At 50.2% G+C, this 19,164-nt stretch overlaps 1 protein-coding gene across 12 annotated transcripts in view; it reads right to left on the bottom strand.

Annotated features, from left to right (window-relative positions):
• The window catches only part of PPP1R12B (protein phosphatase 1 regulatory subunit 12B), a 197,353-nt gene that overhangs the window by 25,438 nt on the left and 152,751 nt on the right, over positions 1 to 19,164 (bottom strand). Inside the window, exon 19 of one of the 12 annotated variants that reach the window (XM_049706886.1) lies at positions 14,072 to 15,997. The exons of the other annotated variants lie outside the window; for them this stretch is intronic. Coding sequence (XP_049562843.1) covers positions 15,713 to 15,997 — 285 coding nt within the window. The 3' untranslated portion in view covers positions 14,072 to 15,712. Of the gene's footprint in view, positions 1 to 14,071; positions 15,998 to 19,164 lie in introns of those variants that run through there. 12 annotated transcript variants of the gene reach the window in all.

Raw genomic sequence — 19,164 nt, 5'->3', positions numbered from 1 at the left:
CCTGAGCTCTGGGGACAATCGTTCTACGACGTTTGGAGTTTGAGAATCCTTCCCTATACTTGTCTCAGACGCACTCAGGCTTCCTAAGCCTTCTGCCTGCAGGGAAGAGCACGCTCATAACGCAAAGGATCAGGGCTCTCGGGAAACTTGGAAGGGCAGCCTAGTGGGCTCCAGCTCTGAAAAGGATCTTTCTGAGTCTTACCGTTCCAGTAATATATCTGGGGATCCTGAATAATGTGGAGATACACGTGGGGGCGGGGGCGGGGGATAAAAGCTTTCACGATTTACGCAGAGGTGTGACAGTAGGGCACAGTGATGCTGAGGCCTGCGTTAGGTGCTCTTCCCTGTATCTAAAAAATGAGTATTCCCTTAATATCACCAGACGTCCAACTATACTCATTTTCTCTTGCTGCTGCCCTACCATCGGCTTGGCCGCGCCCTGGTCAGGTTCTCACGGGCAGAACCGGGTGTCTGCTGGCTGGGCTCTCACCTGGAGGCCCGGGGGAGAACCGCTGCCTGTGGCCGCTGGGGCTGCCGCTGCTCCTGGAGGCCCCCGTGTCCTTCCCCACTTCACGCAGTGACACGGGGGCTCCTTTCCACACTCCTCTGCCATCAGCCAAGAAAGCTCTCTGCGTGCAGGGCTGGTGACTGGATCAGGCCCACGTCTCATAAGGTCGGTGACGCCCGTAACAGGCCGAGAGAGGGCCACCTCATCACATACACGGGCCCTGGAGCCCAGGCCGGGGCATCGAAACGAGCCAGTTTAGAAAGTCCCGCTTTAAAAAGACATGGTCTCGTTTACCTGTAACATCCTCAGAGGAAGAAACATCCACAGTACACGGCCAGTCAGCTGCAGTTGGGTGATTACAGACATTCTGAATCAGACCAACGCTGAAAGCACGACTGGTGCTGGGCAAGTGTGCATCCACCGAGCAGCCGTGTGTGCCAGAGGACACCTCCAAGCCAGATTCTAACAGCATTAAAAGTATTAAGTTACAGCTAACTTCATCTTCCTTTACTCCTCGATTTGTCTTTACCAAGTACTTAATACATACGGGGAAAAAAAAACAAAACAGGAAAGTCAAGAAATACAGTACTTATAATCTCGTTTCCACTGTAAATATTTCTGAAGAACCTCACTGCCAGATTGTAACGACCCTACCAATTTAATACTGCACATAGAAAGGAGATGATTGAACGCTACTGCACATATTCTGGTCCATCTCATTGTATTTCAAATGGTAGAAAGAGACCCATCTTCTGCTATATCTATAGACCACGCTGCCCAAACATTACTGGAATTCTACAGCTCTTATTTTCTATGCAGGCCTGTACCTGTTCTTTATGGATATTCCCAGCTTCTGAATAAGTACAATGTACTTACTGTAGAAGGAAATATCGGAACGTACTAAAGTTTCCCTGAAATACCCAAGGCAAGCCCTTCGTGTTTAAAGGCCATCTGTAAAGCCCTATGATCCGTAAGCACACTTGCAGACTGCGGCGTCTTCTCCAGGCAGCTTTCACACGCCAGGTGACGGTGACCAAGGACGACGAGCTGCTCTAACGCGTGTGGCTCTAGCCAGGGGTCACGTCACTCACATTGAACACACAACTTCACTTAGTCTCAGGTCTGCACTGGCGTGCACGGTGCACGAAGTTGCAGTAGCCCCTGACATCGCGCAGACAATTCCAAGTGCGGCCTGAGCGTGGCCCCTGGGGTTGTGAGGCTCTGCAGGGTAGTGGGTCCCGTCACCCCGTTAGGGCCATCGTCATGCCTCCTCAGCATCAAGCTTTCCAGGCCCACAGCCTGGGAAGAGGTGGATTTGTCACCTGGGAAGTATCACTGTCCAGCAGCCTATTTGGGTAGCAGTTATTTTAATTTTATTCAGACTAGGTTGTGAATCAAAACCCTTGCCAAGGGGTTAGTGAGGCTCTCCAGACCTCACCTCTTAAGAGGAAACAGATACTCGGGACCTAAGTAGTGTAAGGAAAAACTTTTTCTGCTAAGTAAGTTCCACAAAAGGTTAGGGACTTCCTTTGTTCTTAGCTTTCTCTCTCTGTTCCCACAGAAACCAAAATATTAACTCACATATTTTAGAGCTGTCGACACACTAGCAAACTGCAACAAGTGGGGATCTGAAGAGCCTCGAGAACACCTGTGGCTATTAGCCCTCACTACAGAAACAGGATTTCACAGTGCACGGCCGACCCCCTCCAGGGGGCCGCACAGGCCAGGAGTAGAGACCAGACCAGGGTCGGCAGTGCATCCCTTCCCTGTGAGGGAGGGGGCCTCAGACAGTGTCCTCTGGGCTCAGATCCCCTCTCTGGTGGGGGAAAGTTGAGCACATCCACACAACAGTGACAGTCATCACCTGAGTGCAGTCAGACACTAGGCTGTCTGGTACACACAGCAGATCAAAAGGGTTGCCAGAAAAGAAAGACCGACGCTGTCTGGAGGTTTCTGGTAAGGCTTCGTGGAAGGACGACCCGATGAAAAGCATCAGCCTGGAGTCAGAAACAGGGTGGTCGTGAAGAATGACACTGTTCTGCATGACCTGTCCTGTGAGAAATCGGGCACTAACTGGGACCTCGTCAGTAGCCCAAGTGCTACTGGCAGCTCTGAAAGGTAAAGAACTGAAGCTTTCTTTGATTCGGCCACTAAATTTGACCTTTTATACCCCCTATGGACCTTGAGTCTTCAGACGCACAAGGTTCTTTGGATTTGGGGGCTAAACTGTACTCCCAGAGCAAAACTGGTGCTTTACAGTACAGGCCTTAGGGACAGGAGACACTGTGCAGGGTGCTTGATTTTTGGCAGGTGAAAGACCCCTTGGATAAGAGAAACCTCAGAAATTCAGGCTCTTCTAATTCAGAACTTGTTATAATGTAACAGGTCCTGAATTGAAGCATACCTTTGTACCATCTGCTTAAAAATTATTTTATAAGTAAATTAATAGCATAAAAAGATAAGATAGGGCTTCCCTGGTGGCGCAGTGGTTGGGGGTCCGCCTGCCGATGCAGGGGACGCGGGTTCGTGCCCCGGTCTGGGGGGATCCCGCGTGCCGCGGAGCGGCTGGGCCCGTGAGCCATGGCCGCTGGGCCTGCGCGTCCGGAGCCTGTGCTTCGCAGCGGGAGGGGCCACAACGGTGAGAGGCCCGCGTAATGCAAAAAAAAAAAAAAAAAAGATAAGATAAATGACCTTACCTAATGGATCTGTTTTTGAGTACTTATAAAAATGGCTTTAGAGAACTATTTACTAATACACTCGCTAAAAATGATTTTAGGTGACAACCTTCAAGGGTAGAGCAGATCTTTTCTCCTTAGCAACAGTTCTAATGTAGATACTTACAAGTACCAAAACTATACCTACTTTTAAATGTTGCAAAATTCTGACTTTATCTAAATTGATTTGTCTCTTTCTAAATTATTCTGTGAACTTTCTCCTTCTTTACAATAGGTTTATTATCGCCATCTCTCTTTTCAAAACAGATTGAATGGTCAGGGATATTAGCAATAACTCAGGAGCTATTTCACGGAGACGCAGTGGTTCCCTGGACCGCTACACAGCTTGGCGCTGCCGGCTCCAGCATCTGCTGGTACATGGGCTCAGACAACTACTAACTTCCCTCTGCCTCAGTGTCCTCATGGGTAAAGTCGGGGGAATGGTACCCGGCGCGTAAGGTTATCAGCAGGATGAAGCGAGAGTCGCGTGCCTGCCACGGCACCTAGCACAGGTGATGCTCTATAAATACCAGTTCCCACTGCCCACTCCTCTCTGCTGGGGCCTGCCGGCTGCCAGAGAAATCAGCTCAAGCCAACTCTTCCACTCAAGTCAAGGGTTTTGACTGTCTGTAGATTTTGATTATCCAGGCTAGTTCCTACTTACCCTTTCTAACCCACAGGCATTTAAGGTTATTATTCTACTGTCCACATAGTTATACTCTCTCCCAGATAACCAACCACGGGAGGTCGATTCTGGAAGTCCACAGGAGCTGTGACGCTCTGACACAAAGACGCTGCTTTCACAAGGAAGCAGGCGGAGGTCAAAGTCTAGACATGCTTCCATGTCTTTACCCCGTCAGCTCACCGGCAGGACTCCTGTACTGTCGCCCAAGGAGGAGGCTGGGCTTTGGGCTGGGATGAGGCCTAACCCCAGGTGTGGACAGCTGCCACCCCGCGAGTGACACACAGTCAGGACCAGAAGAGAAAGCAGCAGAAGGCAGCTGGAAACCAGCCCGAGCCGCTCCCTCCAGCTCCTGATTCTAACCACCAGCTCCCCCACATATTACGAGGCTGAGGAGGAGGGAGAAGCGATGCTGCATAATCTGGGAACTGCTCAAGTGGGAAACGCTCTCCCCGGTGGCCCCGCCGGCTGTACTGAAAACGAGGACCCCAACCTCTTGACCCAACTGACCCTCCATCTCTGGATTCTCTGGGGCTGCAGCTCATCACTGGAACATCAAGTTGACCACAATACCTGGAGACAGACAGACAAGACTCAAGGCCTCCTGTCGTCCCTTATGTGACCCCGTGGTGACTGGAGAGGAAAAGGCCACGCGCGGGAAGAGCCTTCTAACCTCTTGCTGTTACTCCCCAAGGCTTTATTCCCAGCTCGGTCCGTACGTGACATCTGCTCCTTGGTTTTAATCATAAATATCAGTATTTTCAGCCCATTATTTTCTTCCAAGCTTCGGACCAACTACTTTCTGGTGTCAGTACCGAACCTCCCGAAGTCCCTCTAACTCAGCACATCCCAGCATGAGGCGCCTCTGCACTCGGCACCCTCTGCTTCCTGCCCTGCCCGTTGAGCCGTGTCCTGCCGGTTTCTACCGAGTGGCCCAAACCAAAGGCCTGAGAGTCGCCCTGGCCCCTGCCCACTCATGGGCTCACCCCGCCCCAGTCCACTTCGAAACAGCTGGAAGGTCCTCCAACCACCGGACAGCGCCTCCGTCCAGGCCCTCACTTCTCACCAGAGGACCGACCTTACCCCCAGGCCCGCCGACAGTCCAGCCTTCAGCTGCCGGAGCGATTTCTCTAACAAGCAAACAGCTCTGATCACAGCAACTTGACCCCAACTTTTCAGTCCTTCACCCACAGGCCAGCTCTCCAAGCCCTCGGAACGACATGCCAAGCCCAACATGAACCGGCCCCTGTGCGTCTCCAGCTGAACTTCTGATCACACCCCTCCTTCACCCTCCGAATTATACCTCCTGTCCCAGCCACACCGATCTGCAGCTCTCAGAGTAGTACTCTACTTCCTCTCGTCTTTTTTCCACCTTGGTCATGCACTGCTTGCTTTCACTGTCCGTTCAACAGCCTTATGCATCTCCCGTTGACCGGCCTCCTAAAACAAAGCACCTGGGCCCAATAGCTTTATTAGAAGATTCACTTCCCCGTGTTATAATCCTGGAGTTCCCTTCTCATCTCCCCAGTTAGACTGCTGGCTCCCTGAGGGCAGGGACTGTGTCTTTCATCTCTCGATTCCAGATCTAGTACAGGCCTACTTACGTAGCAGACGCTCATGGAACGTTAATCGTGGGAGGATTCAGAACAGGGTAGGTGGCCTTGGTGTTCAACTGCCATGGAACCAGTCTCTGGTGAACGAGCCTCTCCTCCGTGGCTGACCCAGCCCAGCGTCCACCTAGGATTCATGGAACCGTTCCTGGTGGGGAACTGCTGTCACTCCTACAGGTTCCACTACACTGCTCAGGAAGATTCCTTGAGAAAGAGTTACTGCTTACTGACTTTTCTTGAGTGGAATTTAAAAAACCAAACCAAACCCAACCCAACCCAATACACTAGTGCTTTTAATTAGAGAGAAAAAAAATGGTTAACAGCTTGCACCCTTAGTTAGTATTATTCACCCAGACAAATGCTTCTCGTCCCCTGACAATGGATTATAAAGGAATAAAACATGGATTCCAGATTGGAAGCACGAGAGCAGGAGGAGAGGAACAAAGGATAAAGGAACAGCCTAAAAGCTGTTGGGTGTTGGCCACAGGAGAGCACAAAGGAGGCAAAGACACGGACTCCACACCAGCGCCTGGAAGGGAGGAGCACCCGTGGGTGAGCTCTCGAGAGCAGCGATCCTGTCCCCTGACTTTCTACCAAATGTACCCTCATTAGTTTGTAGAGCTGGTTATAAAACAAAACAAGCTGGTAAATTTTCCCCTTTATTTACATTAACAGCTGGGGTGAAAAATATTATGTAAACTCTGTGTATTTTCTCTTGAGATGTAAGTCCTAGAGGAATAACAATCCAGGTTACACGGGAAAAATGCTACTGATCTTGGTTTATAGATGTGGGCCAAATCCTGTTATCATAAATACCAACCAATTCAAAGAAAATCTGTCTATTTAAAAGATCCCCAGGGTTCAGCTGATGTCCCACTTACTTCAAAACTATTCAGTACAACAAACATCAACTAAGCACTACAAGTTGGACATTCTTAAGTAGTCTGTTATCTTTTCGATATGCCCTGTATTGAAGAATGTTTTGTTAAATTAGCAAATAATAATTTGAGAAGACTGACCAGTAATTACCTGGCTCTTGCTTTCAAGATGATTTTAAGATGCTAAACCATCTAAATTGACTAGTTTTTAAGTTAACAGAATTTATAAACTTGAGACCCAATAATATTCACAGTGATTAAGAAGCAAGAAGGAGCTAGAGGTGTCTAATATGTTTGTAGTGCAGAATTATTATTTTTTTTATGTTGGAAAATTACATCAAAAGGAAGCTTTTATACAGACGTGTGAGCTTGGCACCTCGTGGAGTGGCTCACGGTGTGAGGAGAGGCTGAGCCTTCAACGCTGCACCAATAGATACTGGCATGGCGCCCATCAGTAACGAGGGTGACCGCAAGCTGTTCCGCTTCCCCTGAGAAATCAGAGGCGAGCAGGTTTGTCGCTCAGGGAGCACCCCCTCCCCCCCGCCCCCCAATTTTTAGAGATAAAGAGACATTGGACTAGTGTGAACCTAGTGTGAAAGTCAAAAGAATTGTTTAAAAAAAGTATTTCACTCTCAGGGTCAGCAGAGACCAGAGCAGCTTTAGTGGGTTATGAGGGGTGCGTGGTGGACATCCTCCTTACGGAGGGAGGGGTGGATTTAAAAACGATGTTGAATAGTATAATCTCGTGTTCAGAGAATGACAAATGTTTGTTATTTTTAAACTAGAAACTAGAGAAAGTAAACAAAATCCTTGGCTGGTGAGGACACGTACTGTCTTCTCATGTAAGTGATTATTTCATTAGGGAGGATATTAGTTGCACAATCTCTAGGCAAACATTAGGTTATCACATTATTTAAAAACGGTCATAGTTTTACCAAGTACAGAAACACTGAATTACATAATATTAAAAGTATCAGATGCTGCTGGGAGTTTAAAGGCATGAGAAGACAGTTTCGGTTTTCCAATTACTGAAAAATCATCCTACCGCTTGTTTTCTCAAGTTAGAAATAACCCGTATGAGCTGCAGTTTACAGGCTGCCCTTTCTGCTTCCTGAACATCTAACAGCAAGGTGTCCAGCAGCCATTATTTTAAAATTCCCTTCGAGGACGCTTTCCTTACATGGAAGCATTTACTGCTTAGCCCTTTTGACAACACTACTTCTCTTGGTGTGTGCTTTGACCCTGAGGATTACAGAGCCGGCTCCGGCAGCTACAGCTCCTCAGCCGCGCGTGGCCACTGACAGGACCGGCGCGAGCAGGGGTCCCCCAGGTTCCGTGAGGACGGAGAGAGCTGTTCCCAGCAGACGCACCCCAGCACGTGTGCTGCAAGAGGCCCAGGCGCTTCTGCCCCTAAGGGGGCTCCCAGGCCCCTGTGGTGTGGCTCCCTGTCTGCAGACACAGCCCCCCCATTTCAGCTTCCTGCATCCCCACCACGTCCAGAGCTGCCCAAGCTCTTAACTGTCGGCTTTGACCCTGGCGTGTCCTTAACCTTCAAATATATTTGATGTGAGCTCCGGTGCTGCTGACGAGGAGGGTGGGACCGGATTCTGCCCTCGCTGATGAGGACGCTACGGAAGGAGCCTCTCCTCTGCGTCCCTCCGTGTCCTCACCTGTGACACGGGGACGGCAACACCCGCCTTGTAGGTGCCTGAGGATTACTCGAGGCGGTGAAAGTCTCAGGCCTGGAATGTGTTAGGTATTTTGGATAGAATGCTTGTGTTTTTATTGGCATTAGATGCTCAGAAGTGTGCCCCAGCCTGCCCTGCAGTGACATCTGTATCACACAGTGCAGGTATAACCCCGCATCTGTCCTGAAGCAGCATCAGGAGGCAGGTAAGATACCACCACCACCCGACACCCAGACCAGCTCTCAGAGAGCACGCGAACCCGCCAGCACACGAGATGAGACGAGACGAGACGAGACTGGACTCCTAGGAGGTACATCTTGGTTCTGTAACCCATTCCGAGGGTCAGCAGCCCCTGAATTAGCCCGTGTGTCTGCCACTCTCTCCAACACTACAGTGGAGTGTGAACGGTCTCTGCAGCACAGGCCCAGGCTGTCTGGACTCCGGGAGCTACAGACGGAGCTGAGGTGACGGCGGAAACCCGCGGACACGGGCACTGAACCTGGGAAGCAGCCCGTCACGCAAGCCACCAGTTTCAGTTCCTATAATCCAAATCCTCAAGTTCTCTCCCACTGCGGCCTCCGTCTAAAAAGTCGGGGGTAGGGGGAGCGGTGGCATGAGGACCGGGCCGAGAAGAAAGCAGCAGTCCCTCTGGAGAGGACACGGGTTCACCCAGGAAGGGAAAGGGGGGCATCCCTGCTCCAGGAGCCAGGGCTACGGGGCTGAACGAGGCTGACAAGGGCTCCTCACACCACGAGGCACCCCTGGTGCCGCCGAGGGGGAAGGGAACCAGGGCCCGCTCTGTCCTGGGGACCCAGCTTGGCGGCGGTGTGCACGGCGGGGGCGCGCTCCCCCGGTGAGAGCAGCCCAGGCCACGTGCAAAGAGGCTGCCACACCCACGACGGCGATACACACACGGGAGAGACCCCGTGGTCATTTACACTGGGAGACAGACACTGAACATGGTATCAAGCCACTCAGAAGAGCCCAGGGCTTCTTCAGGCTTCCTCTCCAAATAAGGAAGCTGTGACCAACCTGCTCCCCGGCAGAGACGCTCTCGCTAACTACGGAGGGGCTGCCACCTCACCCCGCGCGCCCAGCAGGGCCCTCGGCAGCACGGCGGGCTTCTGCTGGCTTCCCACGGGGGACACCTGAATCCACGTGCAATCCACGTCCACAGAAACACGCACTAGATAGACAGGCTGGACCTGCCTGGGGCGTTGCAAACACCCCCAGAGCCGGCTGTCTACAGCCGGGAGGTACTTCTTTGGCTTTTTAAGCGCAGAGGCTCCTGACGGTCACGGAGGAGTAGGACCCCAGTGCCCAGAATGCCTGCCCACCCTGTTCTCTCTTTATCACTCACAGACACACAGGATCACAAAGACGCCCCCGCATGTACACGCCTGCACAAATGCACGTGCAGAACCTGCACACGCAGAGCCTACACGTGCCTGAGGTCACTGAACGTGGTTCCGCAGCCACTGGGAGCTGCTTCTCCTGAAACACCGTATTGACCCATAAAACACAGGAAAGGCACTGACTAAACACAGCCGCGTAAATCAGAGAAAGCCCGTAAGACACGGTAAGGAGGCCTCTACACTCTTCCTGTCAGGCGTTTCACAAGTGACGCTGAAAAGCTGGAAGGCAGAAGCTGTGTCATGCATTCAAGTCCACTTTCACCTAAGAGGCCGTTAAGAATCAGGAACAGGAACCTCCTGCAGAACAGCTCCTGGTGGGGCCTCCGTCTCCCCGGCTGCTTCCACACGCCCTGAATCCCCTCTGCCCTGACCGACCCCCGGGGCCCGGCCTCCCAGCCCGCCCCCAACAGACCGTAGACGGAGGGAGGGCCGCTTACTCGGAGCGTCCTGGCCGTCAGGGAGGGCGAGCCCGGGGGCGAGTCCGACTGAGGCGTCCTGCTCCGAGCGAGGTCCTTGCCTCGGCCGTGCAGGGAGGACATGGCCTCTCGGCGGCAGAGCCGGTCGGGCACCCCCAGATCGCGCCTTCGAGCTGAACTGAATCAAGGGTAGAAGCCACCCAGTCAATGAGTCCACAGTCACATGGGGGCCGAGGCGTGTCTCAATCCAGCTCCAGCACAGGCGCTGGGCTGGGCTCTGCTGCCGACCCAGCCCGGCCCCAGTCTTCCCGAAGGGCGCCGCTCACGGAGGTCTGTGCCCCACAGAACCTGGGTCCAGGTTCCGGGATAGCAGGTCACGCCCCGGAGGAGACGACCTCAGATCCCCCGGAGGACGAGCCTGCGAACAGCTCCTGTCTCTTCATCCGGAGGGAAGACACGCAAATCCTCTGGACACCATGCTGCCTCCCCGGAGCCGGGCTCCAGGGCTGAACAGGGTCTGGAAGTGCCCCTGTGACCAACCGCCGTGATAAACGCAACTTAAACAACTTAAAAACAAAAACCAAAGAACAACACATAAATAAGGTACTAAGAGTTTAGGAGAAGGAAGCAGTCTCAGGAAGCCAGAGGAGGCTGCTTTCACATATAAACACGCAGCCCCACACGCTCCCGCCCTCCGACTCTGACATTCCAAATCCTATTCGCTCAGCGAGGAATGCTGGACACCGGCCAAGGGCAAAGATGCACTTTCCACTCAGAATTCGGGTTGCCACTTGCAGGAGGAGAGGAAAGCCCGCCGGCCTCTGGGAATTCAGGGGGGCCCCCTGGGGGCTCAGGGACAAAGCCACCACCCCTGGCACCCACCCCCTCGGCCGGCTTCTCAGACGCTCCGCCACGTGGGAGAGCGGGGACTTTTCCACGTCTGGGTCCCTAAGTAACAAAGCCCAGACAGACACAGCAGTCAAAGCACCTTCAGCCCTTTTATGTCCAAGTTTAACGACACGTCATTCCTGCCGCCCCCTGAGGAAGCCGCAAGTTGAAACTCCGGCCACGGCAGAGGAAGCTCTCCGTACACAAGAGACCTGGACGGCAGAGCCTCTGAGTACAGTGCTTAGCTGAGTTTTACAAAATGCCATAATCGGGAGGATTGAGATGGGGCCGGGGGCCAGGCGAGGGGAGAGAGAGGAGGGTCAGAAATAAGGAGAGAACAGAGACAGGGGAACTGACTGCACGACCGCAGAGAACGTCAAGAGTTAAAAAGAATGGAATTTATTTGCTTGGTGTCGAAGGATTTTGGATTTGGCCTTGAAACATCTCAAGTTTAATCTTTTGCACTCTGTGTCATCACTACCCTATCCAACACTTCTAGGCCAAATGCTTTCTAAGCAGATGGGTTTATCCCCAAAGTAACAACTCACTTCTCTCTGGGATCTTGGAAACTCTATCCTGCCCTCCTTTCCCCACATGAAATTGATACCTTTTTCCTTCATATCTTCCCAGTAAGCCACTCTTTTCCCTCCAACTGTCTTGATATCTTCTTTATTCTTATGACCAATTTGTGAAACTGAATCAAGGGAAATGGGGTTGGTCTGAAGAACACAGGTTGAAAAGTTTATAAAGGGGTCCTGATTCACTTCTAATCTAAAAAACTCCTTAGGAGGACTGATGAATTCTACCACAAACCACAATTGTACTGTGTCTAAAAGGCCAGTTATCTTGGGCGTTCAGATCTATCAATCTTATGTTCTAAATCCTACGTATGGGGCATTCCCTGGTGGTCCAGTGGATAGGACTTGGTGCACTTGCTGCCGAGGGCCTGGGTTTGATCCCTGGTCGGGGAACTAAGACCCTGCTTGCTGCGTGGTGTGGTCGAATTAAAAAACATACAATAAAAACCCTACTTTGTAGCCACTCCCATCTGTAAGAGTGAGTTTTTCTCTATTAGACCCCTTCACTTAGAAAAGAAATACTGATGTAACATTCCCACAGCAAGACTGGCTCCGGGAAGGCTGGGGTGAGAAGGACGAGAACCCGGTTCACTCCTCAGACCCCTCAAGCAGATGGCAGGAACAATTCTGACGAGCAGTTTCCGGGCTGTCTCTGTGAGGCACGTGCAGTGATTTCATTCCTCGTGGGCAACGGGGGAAGGAATGTAACAGCCTGTTTAGCACTGCTTTGTTTCTCTTCACCTCTTACGTCTGCTTCTCAGCGGCACTGACAACGGCAAAGCCCTTCAAGTTGTACAGAGTGTTTTAGCGTGCACAGTCTCACCTGGTGCTCTCACCTGTGCTGAAACGCACTGTCATCTTACAGGCGAGGGGACAAGCTCTCAGGGGCCGTGGGCCTGGGCAGAAGACACACAGCCGGTAAGAGGGCACAGAACACAACGGCCCCTCGAAGGCTCTGAAAAGACCGGCCAATTCAGATCCTTCATCAGGGAGATGCTGCCTATTTGAGACACTCACAGGAACACGTCCGAAACTGAGGAACGGAGAAAAATTCTCCAGGAAGTTACACCTAAGCTCTTTCTTTTGTTCACTTGTTCTTTTATATAATTATAGCCTTTTTCTCCAACAGGCACTTGTTGTTTCCTTTCTTATTGAAGAGACATTAACTCCCCTGAGAACATCAAAGTGGCCTTCACATCCCCGTGAAGGTGAATGTGAGTGGGAGTGTCTGTGGTCACAGTCTTGCGTCTTCTGGTTATGTCATAATCTAGTTTTCAGGTAGTACCGTGTTTCCAGTACCATTCCCACGTCAGGGAACCCGAGATGAAAACAATGTGCATTTTCCTCCACGCTGGCCTGGCACAGAGTATAACATTCTGACCCGGGCACACACATCACAGCCGGGGAGGCTGCTTAATCAGACAAGCAGCATGGAGGAATAGCAAAGAGTAACAAAGAATCGCCCTCTTCTTTTCTTCCCCAATTGAGGGTCTGGTACATTCTTTCTAAAGTGAAGGTCTAGTAACCAAGGAGCCTGGTAAACGACCTCTCCAGAGTGAGAGCTACGCAAACAGCCATCTGTTTGGAAAATAACCTATTTCCGACAGGCAGGAGAGAACGTTGGGTTCATGTTTTATCTCTTCCAGGTAAGGGAGAGAAAAAAGTTCCTAAACTTTAGGAGGTTCTTTGTTTTAACTGAATGAAGAGTTCCGGGCAGACAGCTCAACAGAATCTCCAATAAACATAAGAACCAGCAGACACAGGGGTTCTCCCAAAGTCTCCTCCAGTGGGGTCTTCTCAGTATAGAAATTAATGAGCCAGTTGAGTAATTTCTAACTTTTCCTCTTATATTTTAAATCAAGAAAGTTAAATGTTATGGTTTAAGAGTGATGATGTTTGGTAAAATGTCCCCCAGTGAGGACCCCCAAAGCATCAGTACACCAGCACACTGCCCTGTGGTTCGGGAAGGGTGTGGGCTTTGAGGTCAGGTAGCCTGCGCGGAAATCCAACCCCTACTTAACTGTCTGACGTGATCAAAATGCTTTACCCTCACTGAATCTTATATGGCTCATTTCAAAAACCGTAAAATAATGCCTGTCTTGCAGAGTTATTCTATAATTTAGGCCTAATGTCTATGCAGTGCCGAGCACATGGATGTGCTCAATACAGGGCATTTATCACCAAAGTGCTGACCAACACGCACATGCATCCAGAAAACACACGCAAGGATCTAAATGAAAATCTGAAACAAAGAGCTCAGATTACGGTTAGTAAACAGCTACTGAATGAAGACAGAATCTCCTTTCCAAATGCTTTAGGGAAGAACCCACCTTGTTCCCTCCTTCCCAATCCTCTTTCTTGGAAGGCAATGCCCTAGTGTAAGGGAAGGTGCAGCCATGAGGCAGGAGCCCGGTCTAGTCAGGGGCCTGAAGACAGTGGGGCTTAGGGCTGGGGTTAGGGATTAGGGCTGGGTTAGGGATTAGGGCTGGGGTTAGGGCTGGGGTTAGGGGTTAGGTAGGGTTAGGTTTTGGAGTTAGGAAGCAACAGGCTCAGCACTGGTGGAGGAGCCTTTGCACAGCCAGTGGCCAGACCACTTTCTAAATGTCACTCTCCGCTAACGGCAATGGGATTCCCTGGAGAAATGGCTGTTGATTCCAGAGCTGGGGGAGGAAAGCAAATAAGCCTGGGTCTCTTGTGTCAGGAAGAAGAAAAGCACTCAGACGAGGACAGGGGCGTGACAGAAGGACAGAAGGACACACAGACCTGCTTAAGACGCCAAACCTGGGACAGTCAGATCATCAAAATAAATAAGAGTAACAAGTAAAAACCCACTGAGGGAGGGCTTCCCTGGTGGCGCAGTGGTTGGGAATCTGCCTGTCAAGGCAGGGGACTCGGGTTCGACCCCTGGTCTGGGACGATCCCACATGCTGCGGAGCAACTAGGCCCGTGAGCCACAACTACTGAGCCTGCGCGTCTGGAGCCTGTGCTCCGCAACAAGAGAGGCCGCGACAGTGAGAGGCCCGCGCACCGCGATGAAGAGTGGCCCCGCTCGCTGCAACTGGAGAAAGCCCTCGCACAGAAACGAAGACCCAACACAGCCAAAAATAAATTAAAAAAAAACAAACCCACTGAGGGAAACAGGAATTCATAAGCACACTCTAATACAAATAAAGGAATGACAAAACAGAGGAGGAGAGAAAGCTCTTCCTTACACTAGAATGCCTACCAATGAATGTAAAAGGAGTAATCAAATTAGATAAAAATCCCCATTTGGGAAATGTCACTGGAAAATCAGTTCAAGAAAGAAACATTAATGGATACCAAAACTAGTGGGTAAAAGCAGGATGAGAAGCTGGATTTTGCGTAATCTCAAAGTATCACCTCATAAAATGCTAATCACTAAGGAAGAAAATGGGACTTTCCTATGGCAACACCGTCCTAACCAAGGGACTCAGGGTCAGCGCCCCCAGGAGTGGACAGACCGTCAGGGCAGAAAGAGAAGAGCCAAGTGTCACTTCTGAGACATTGTGTAAAACATGCAGAAACAGGCCAGCTTCTGAGGCAAAGCGGCCCACACCCAGGAGTACACGCAGGCCTCTCTCCTCATAAATGGCAAGGTCGTGAGAACCAAGGAGAGAGGAAAGTCAGACTGGATCCTTCTGCCATGAAGGGTGTTACTGGGACAACTGGTGATGTTTTAATGTGGTCTCTGGGTGAAGGGTTTACAGTTCTTTGTACTATTCTTGAAATACTGCTACAGATTTGAAACTGTTTCAAAGTAAAAAGTTAAAACAACCCACTTCTCTCATCATACTAGGGTATGAGCCGTGTGAATGAGATAACTTCTTTTAACCCCAGAGGACTTCGGAGAGACGGGTCTCGTCACAGAGGGATTTGGCCAAAGGCTCAGCAGAGAACCGGGCTTGTGAGCGGATGCAGGTGTCATCCCGCAAGCAGAGCAGCTCCGCGTGCGCTCCGGAGTGGACGGGCGCTCCTGGCACACGACTCCTTCCGTGCGTCCTGGCTCGCAGTCAAACAGCTCAAAAGACAAGACTGCAGCCAGTGCAAGTCCTCTCCAGTGAGAAGGGCACAGTGGTTCCTAGTCCCCGAGTTACCAAACAGGCAAAGGATGCGTGCTCTGAACCAGATTCCTCCCAGTGCCACACTGCTGGGTCAGGAGAATCTGAAGTCACTACTACAGAAGTCACTACTACAGAAGTCACTACTCTTTAAACAAAATTTGGGGTCTGACAGACAAATACCATCACAAGTCAGGAGAGAAAGCTTTTTTATTATGGTGGCTACAGTTCCCAGAATCGCCGCTGTGTCAGACGGTCAGCATTTCACCACACAGACACTCAGGCCATCCCCGCAGACCCCGCACGTGCCCTGTGGCCGAGGGCACAAATGGAGACTCCTCGCATGTCCTGGAAGGGCTTCAGCAGAGGAACCAGCACAGCCCCTTCCAGCGTCTCGAGAAAGGAACATCTGGGATTCCAATTCACTTTTTCCTAAATGAAGGACGTGATTCCTCGCCTTCCCCAGTGAGCTGACAATTCCAGACCGACTGTGTCCATCACCAGAGGAAGAGCAGACGGCAGCTGCCCCTGTCTTCAGAATCTGTGAGCAGATTACATTTGGGGCATCAAACGCGACAGGATTATTACACCCACAGAAGAACATTTTAGTTATGCTGCTTGCTGTACTTGCCACTCAACAGAGACCACTAGCCTGCAGAAGGGGTCCTGATATTTCCCCAGACTAGATCAAAGTGCTTAAATATATATATATTTAAAAACCTTCATCTAGTAAAGATTCTGAGTAAGACAGAGACGGAAGAGTATTTAAGGGAGGAGAGAAGCTGACGGCACAGGTGAAACAACAGACAGGTTAGAAAGAATATTCACTCTTTGGTTCACGGACAAACTCATTTTTTAATTCCTGAGGGTAGAACATACAGATATAAATGTGTGTGCATAGGAAGAGGGTGGGTATACCGGCAAAACTGTATATCAAATACGAACAACTGCTAAAAATAATCCTAATTAGATTGTAAAACCCAAAGAGACTTCACTTTATCGTGCTACATATAACCCCTTGGAATTGGTCACTTTCAAAATTAAAGTCATCTGAAAGTAGCTTCACAATCTCACATGGTCCCCATCTACACCTTTCAAGTTCTTTTGTTACAAAAAAGAACACAGGACTGCAGAATAAAGTTCTGGCGTGCTCTGGCCAAGGGGGTCAGAAAAGAGCCTCTCTGCTAGCACTTGTGAGCATTGCAGCTGCGCCTAAGCAGGAGACATTTAAGTCAATAAACAAATGTTGTGAGACTTTAGCCGGAAGTGTAAGGCCTAGATTTTTCTGGAGGTCCCTAACCTGAAACCCAATCATCTAGAACTGCAATCTTTCAAGTTTTTTTTTGTGGGGGGGGCACAAAGCCAACAGAATGCGTTATCATTGCCCATTTCTTCAGATACAGAAGGGGGGAAAGTTCCTTCTGGAAGGTGAGCGTGGCTTCCAACAAGGTCTTCAAGGCCCCAGGGGAGTTTGTCAAAAGTTTGGCAGACATTACCCAGTATTTCAAAAATTTTGCTGCTGCTTCCTGCAAATCAACTTTTTGGGGGTAACTAGGTTATAAACTTCTGAGAAGACACAATACACAATATTTTAGTGTAGATTTAGGGAAGAAGGTAATGAGTCAAGTATTAACAAGTAAGAACTATAAATAGTTCAAGATCCCTGTTCCTCCTTTGGAACTAAGAGTTTGCAATAGAACAATCATTTTCAGGCCTATTTATGAAATATAAGGGCCAAATAAAACATCTGTATTTTTAACCATCAACTCACCCTTTCCTTCCTTCAACCCATCAAACACTATTGAGCGCTAACTCAACAAACTTACTAAACAAACAAGCTCTTTTCATTTAAAGGAGACCGTGGGCAGCGCACAGCCCAGTCAGGAGAAGCTCCACGGGCTTATCCTGCTGTTTTCATTCCCGGGCACCTAGAGGGGCACGAGCTCCGTGGGGGGAAGGGATGAGGGAGGAGCTCTGAAGGGAGCAGCAAGTTCTCTGCCACTCGTCCCCTTCTCTTCCCACGTCCCCATCTTAATCCTCAGCCTTAATTTGCGTGAGGTGAAGCTCTCCCCTCCTCCGGGGGTGGGGGGGGACAGTGGCGACAGCTCACCTCCAGCGACTCTTGCACAGACGCTCCTGAGTGAGGAGGACGTATGAGGGGCCTCACCACAAAACTAACCTCCTACCCTCAACTGCTCCTTTGAAACGAATCCTTTCCGAGAGAAGAGTCAGTCTTCATTCCACACATAAGGACACGCAGAGCAAAGAAGCCATGCAGTTCTTTCCGCTAAATGAAGGGCTTTGGACATGTGCCCTTTATGAAAAACCAACACAAGCTAAAAATCAGAGTGACAAAGCGCATCTGCTACAAGGACGTGAGGGCCCTGAGGCCGAGGCAGGAGCGGGGAGGCGCTGCGCGCTGCCTGGCAGGAGCCAACCTTCGCCACGCGCTCCCACTCTCGCTCTCGCACACTTGAACAGTCACGTCCCACCGTCATCAACGTTTAAATCCCAGAAACCCACTTCAGGGTAAGGGATTATACAGGCCTCTTAAGAAAATCTTTCTGCAAGCCTGTCCTAGAACTGGTTTATGGGTTTAGTTTTGCAATTAAATTTAAATTTAGCAACAGCTAAAAAAGGCAAAACAGAAGTGGAAAGCTACCCCCTTTTCATGTGAGTAACTCACAGCAGCTTTTCCCCGCTGCCACTTTTCTTCGGCCACACAGGACAGAACAGCAGGAGAGTCAGAAGGGGCAGCGCAGAACCTCAGCAGAGGCTCTCAAGGGTGGAGGTGGGAGTGGAGGCAAGACCTCCGCAGGGTCCCCTGGAAGTATGTGGGGACACGGTGCCCAGGATGACGGGCGCGTGCGGTCAGCACCCAGTAGGGCAGGGTCGGGAATGCCGACGTCAGACTATGTTCCAGACAGGCCGGCACAATAAAGAAGTTCTCCGCCAGAATGCTCACGGTGCCTCGACGACAAAAACACGCTTGAACTGATCAGAAACGCTAACAGGGCAAATTAAAATCTTCAGCTTAAAAAGTAGCCAAGAGGGCTCTCTACAGGTTACATGGCTGCTTAAACACGGGATGAATACAGAAAAAGAGTATGACTTATCTGAAACTTCTGTTAAAGCTATAACTCTTCAGTAAAGTTCAGAGTTATTCCATAAAGTTGTTTATCTCAATAAGTTGTTTTAAAAAGTCAAGGAGAAAGATGATGAATAATACCACATTTTTATAGTACCATATAATATTTAATTCCATTTTAGAGTAACGTTTAAAAGAAACCCGTTTAACGCGTGCAGATATTTGTGATATTTAGACTGTGCTTATAATCAGTATGTCAGGCAAAACATACTACCATCGAGTGGCAGTGTACCTAAAATTTAGGCTCAAGTGTTTGGATGAAGACGAAACCTACAACTTAAAAGTTATAAAATCAGAGAAGCACAACGAGTTATGAGGGGCAGCAGCCTACACAAATAAACTTTAAAAATAAACGTCCAGAAATTCTACTTTAAGTTCAAGTTTCCTGTCATCAACTGGATCTATTTTTTAAATACTTTGGTCATTTTTCTTTTTTCTTTTTTTTGCCGTACGCGGGCCTCTCACCGTTGTGGCCTCTCCCATTGCGGAGCACAGGCTCCGGATGCGCAGGCTCAGCGGCCATGGCTCACGGGCCCAGCTGCTCCGCGGCATGTGGGACC

Source organism: Orcinus orca, chromosome 1, assembly GCF_937001465.1.
Source record: "Orcinus orca chromosome 1, mOrcOrc1.1, whole genome shotgun sequence".
Classification (NCBI taxonomy): Eukaryota; Metazoa; Chordata; class Mammalia; order Artiodactyla; family Delphinidae; genus Orcinus; species Orcinus orca.
The sequence above is the reverse complement of the archived record's forward strand: the minus strand, read 5'-3'. Positions and strand labels throughout refer to the sequence as shown.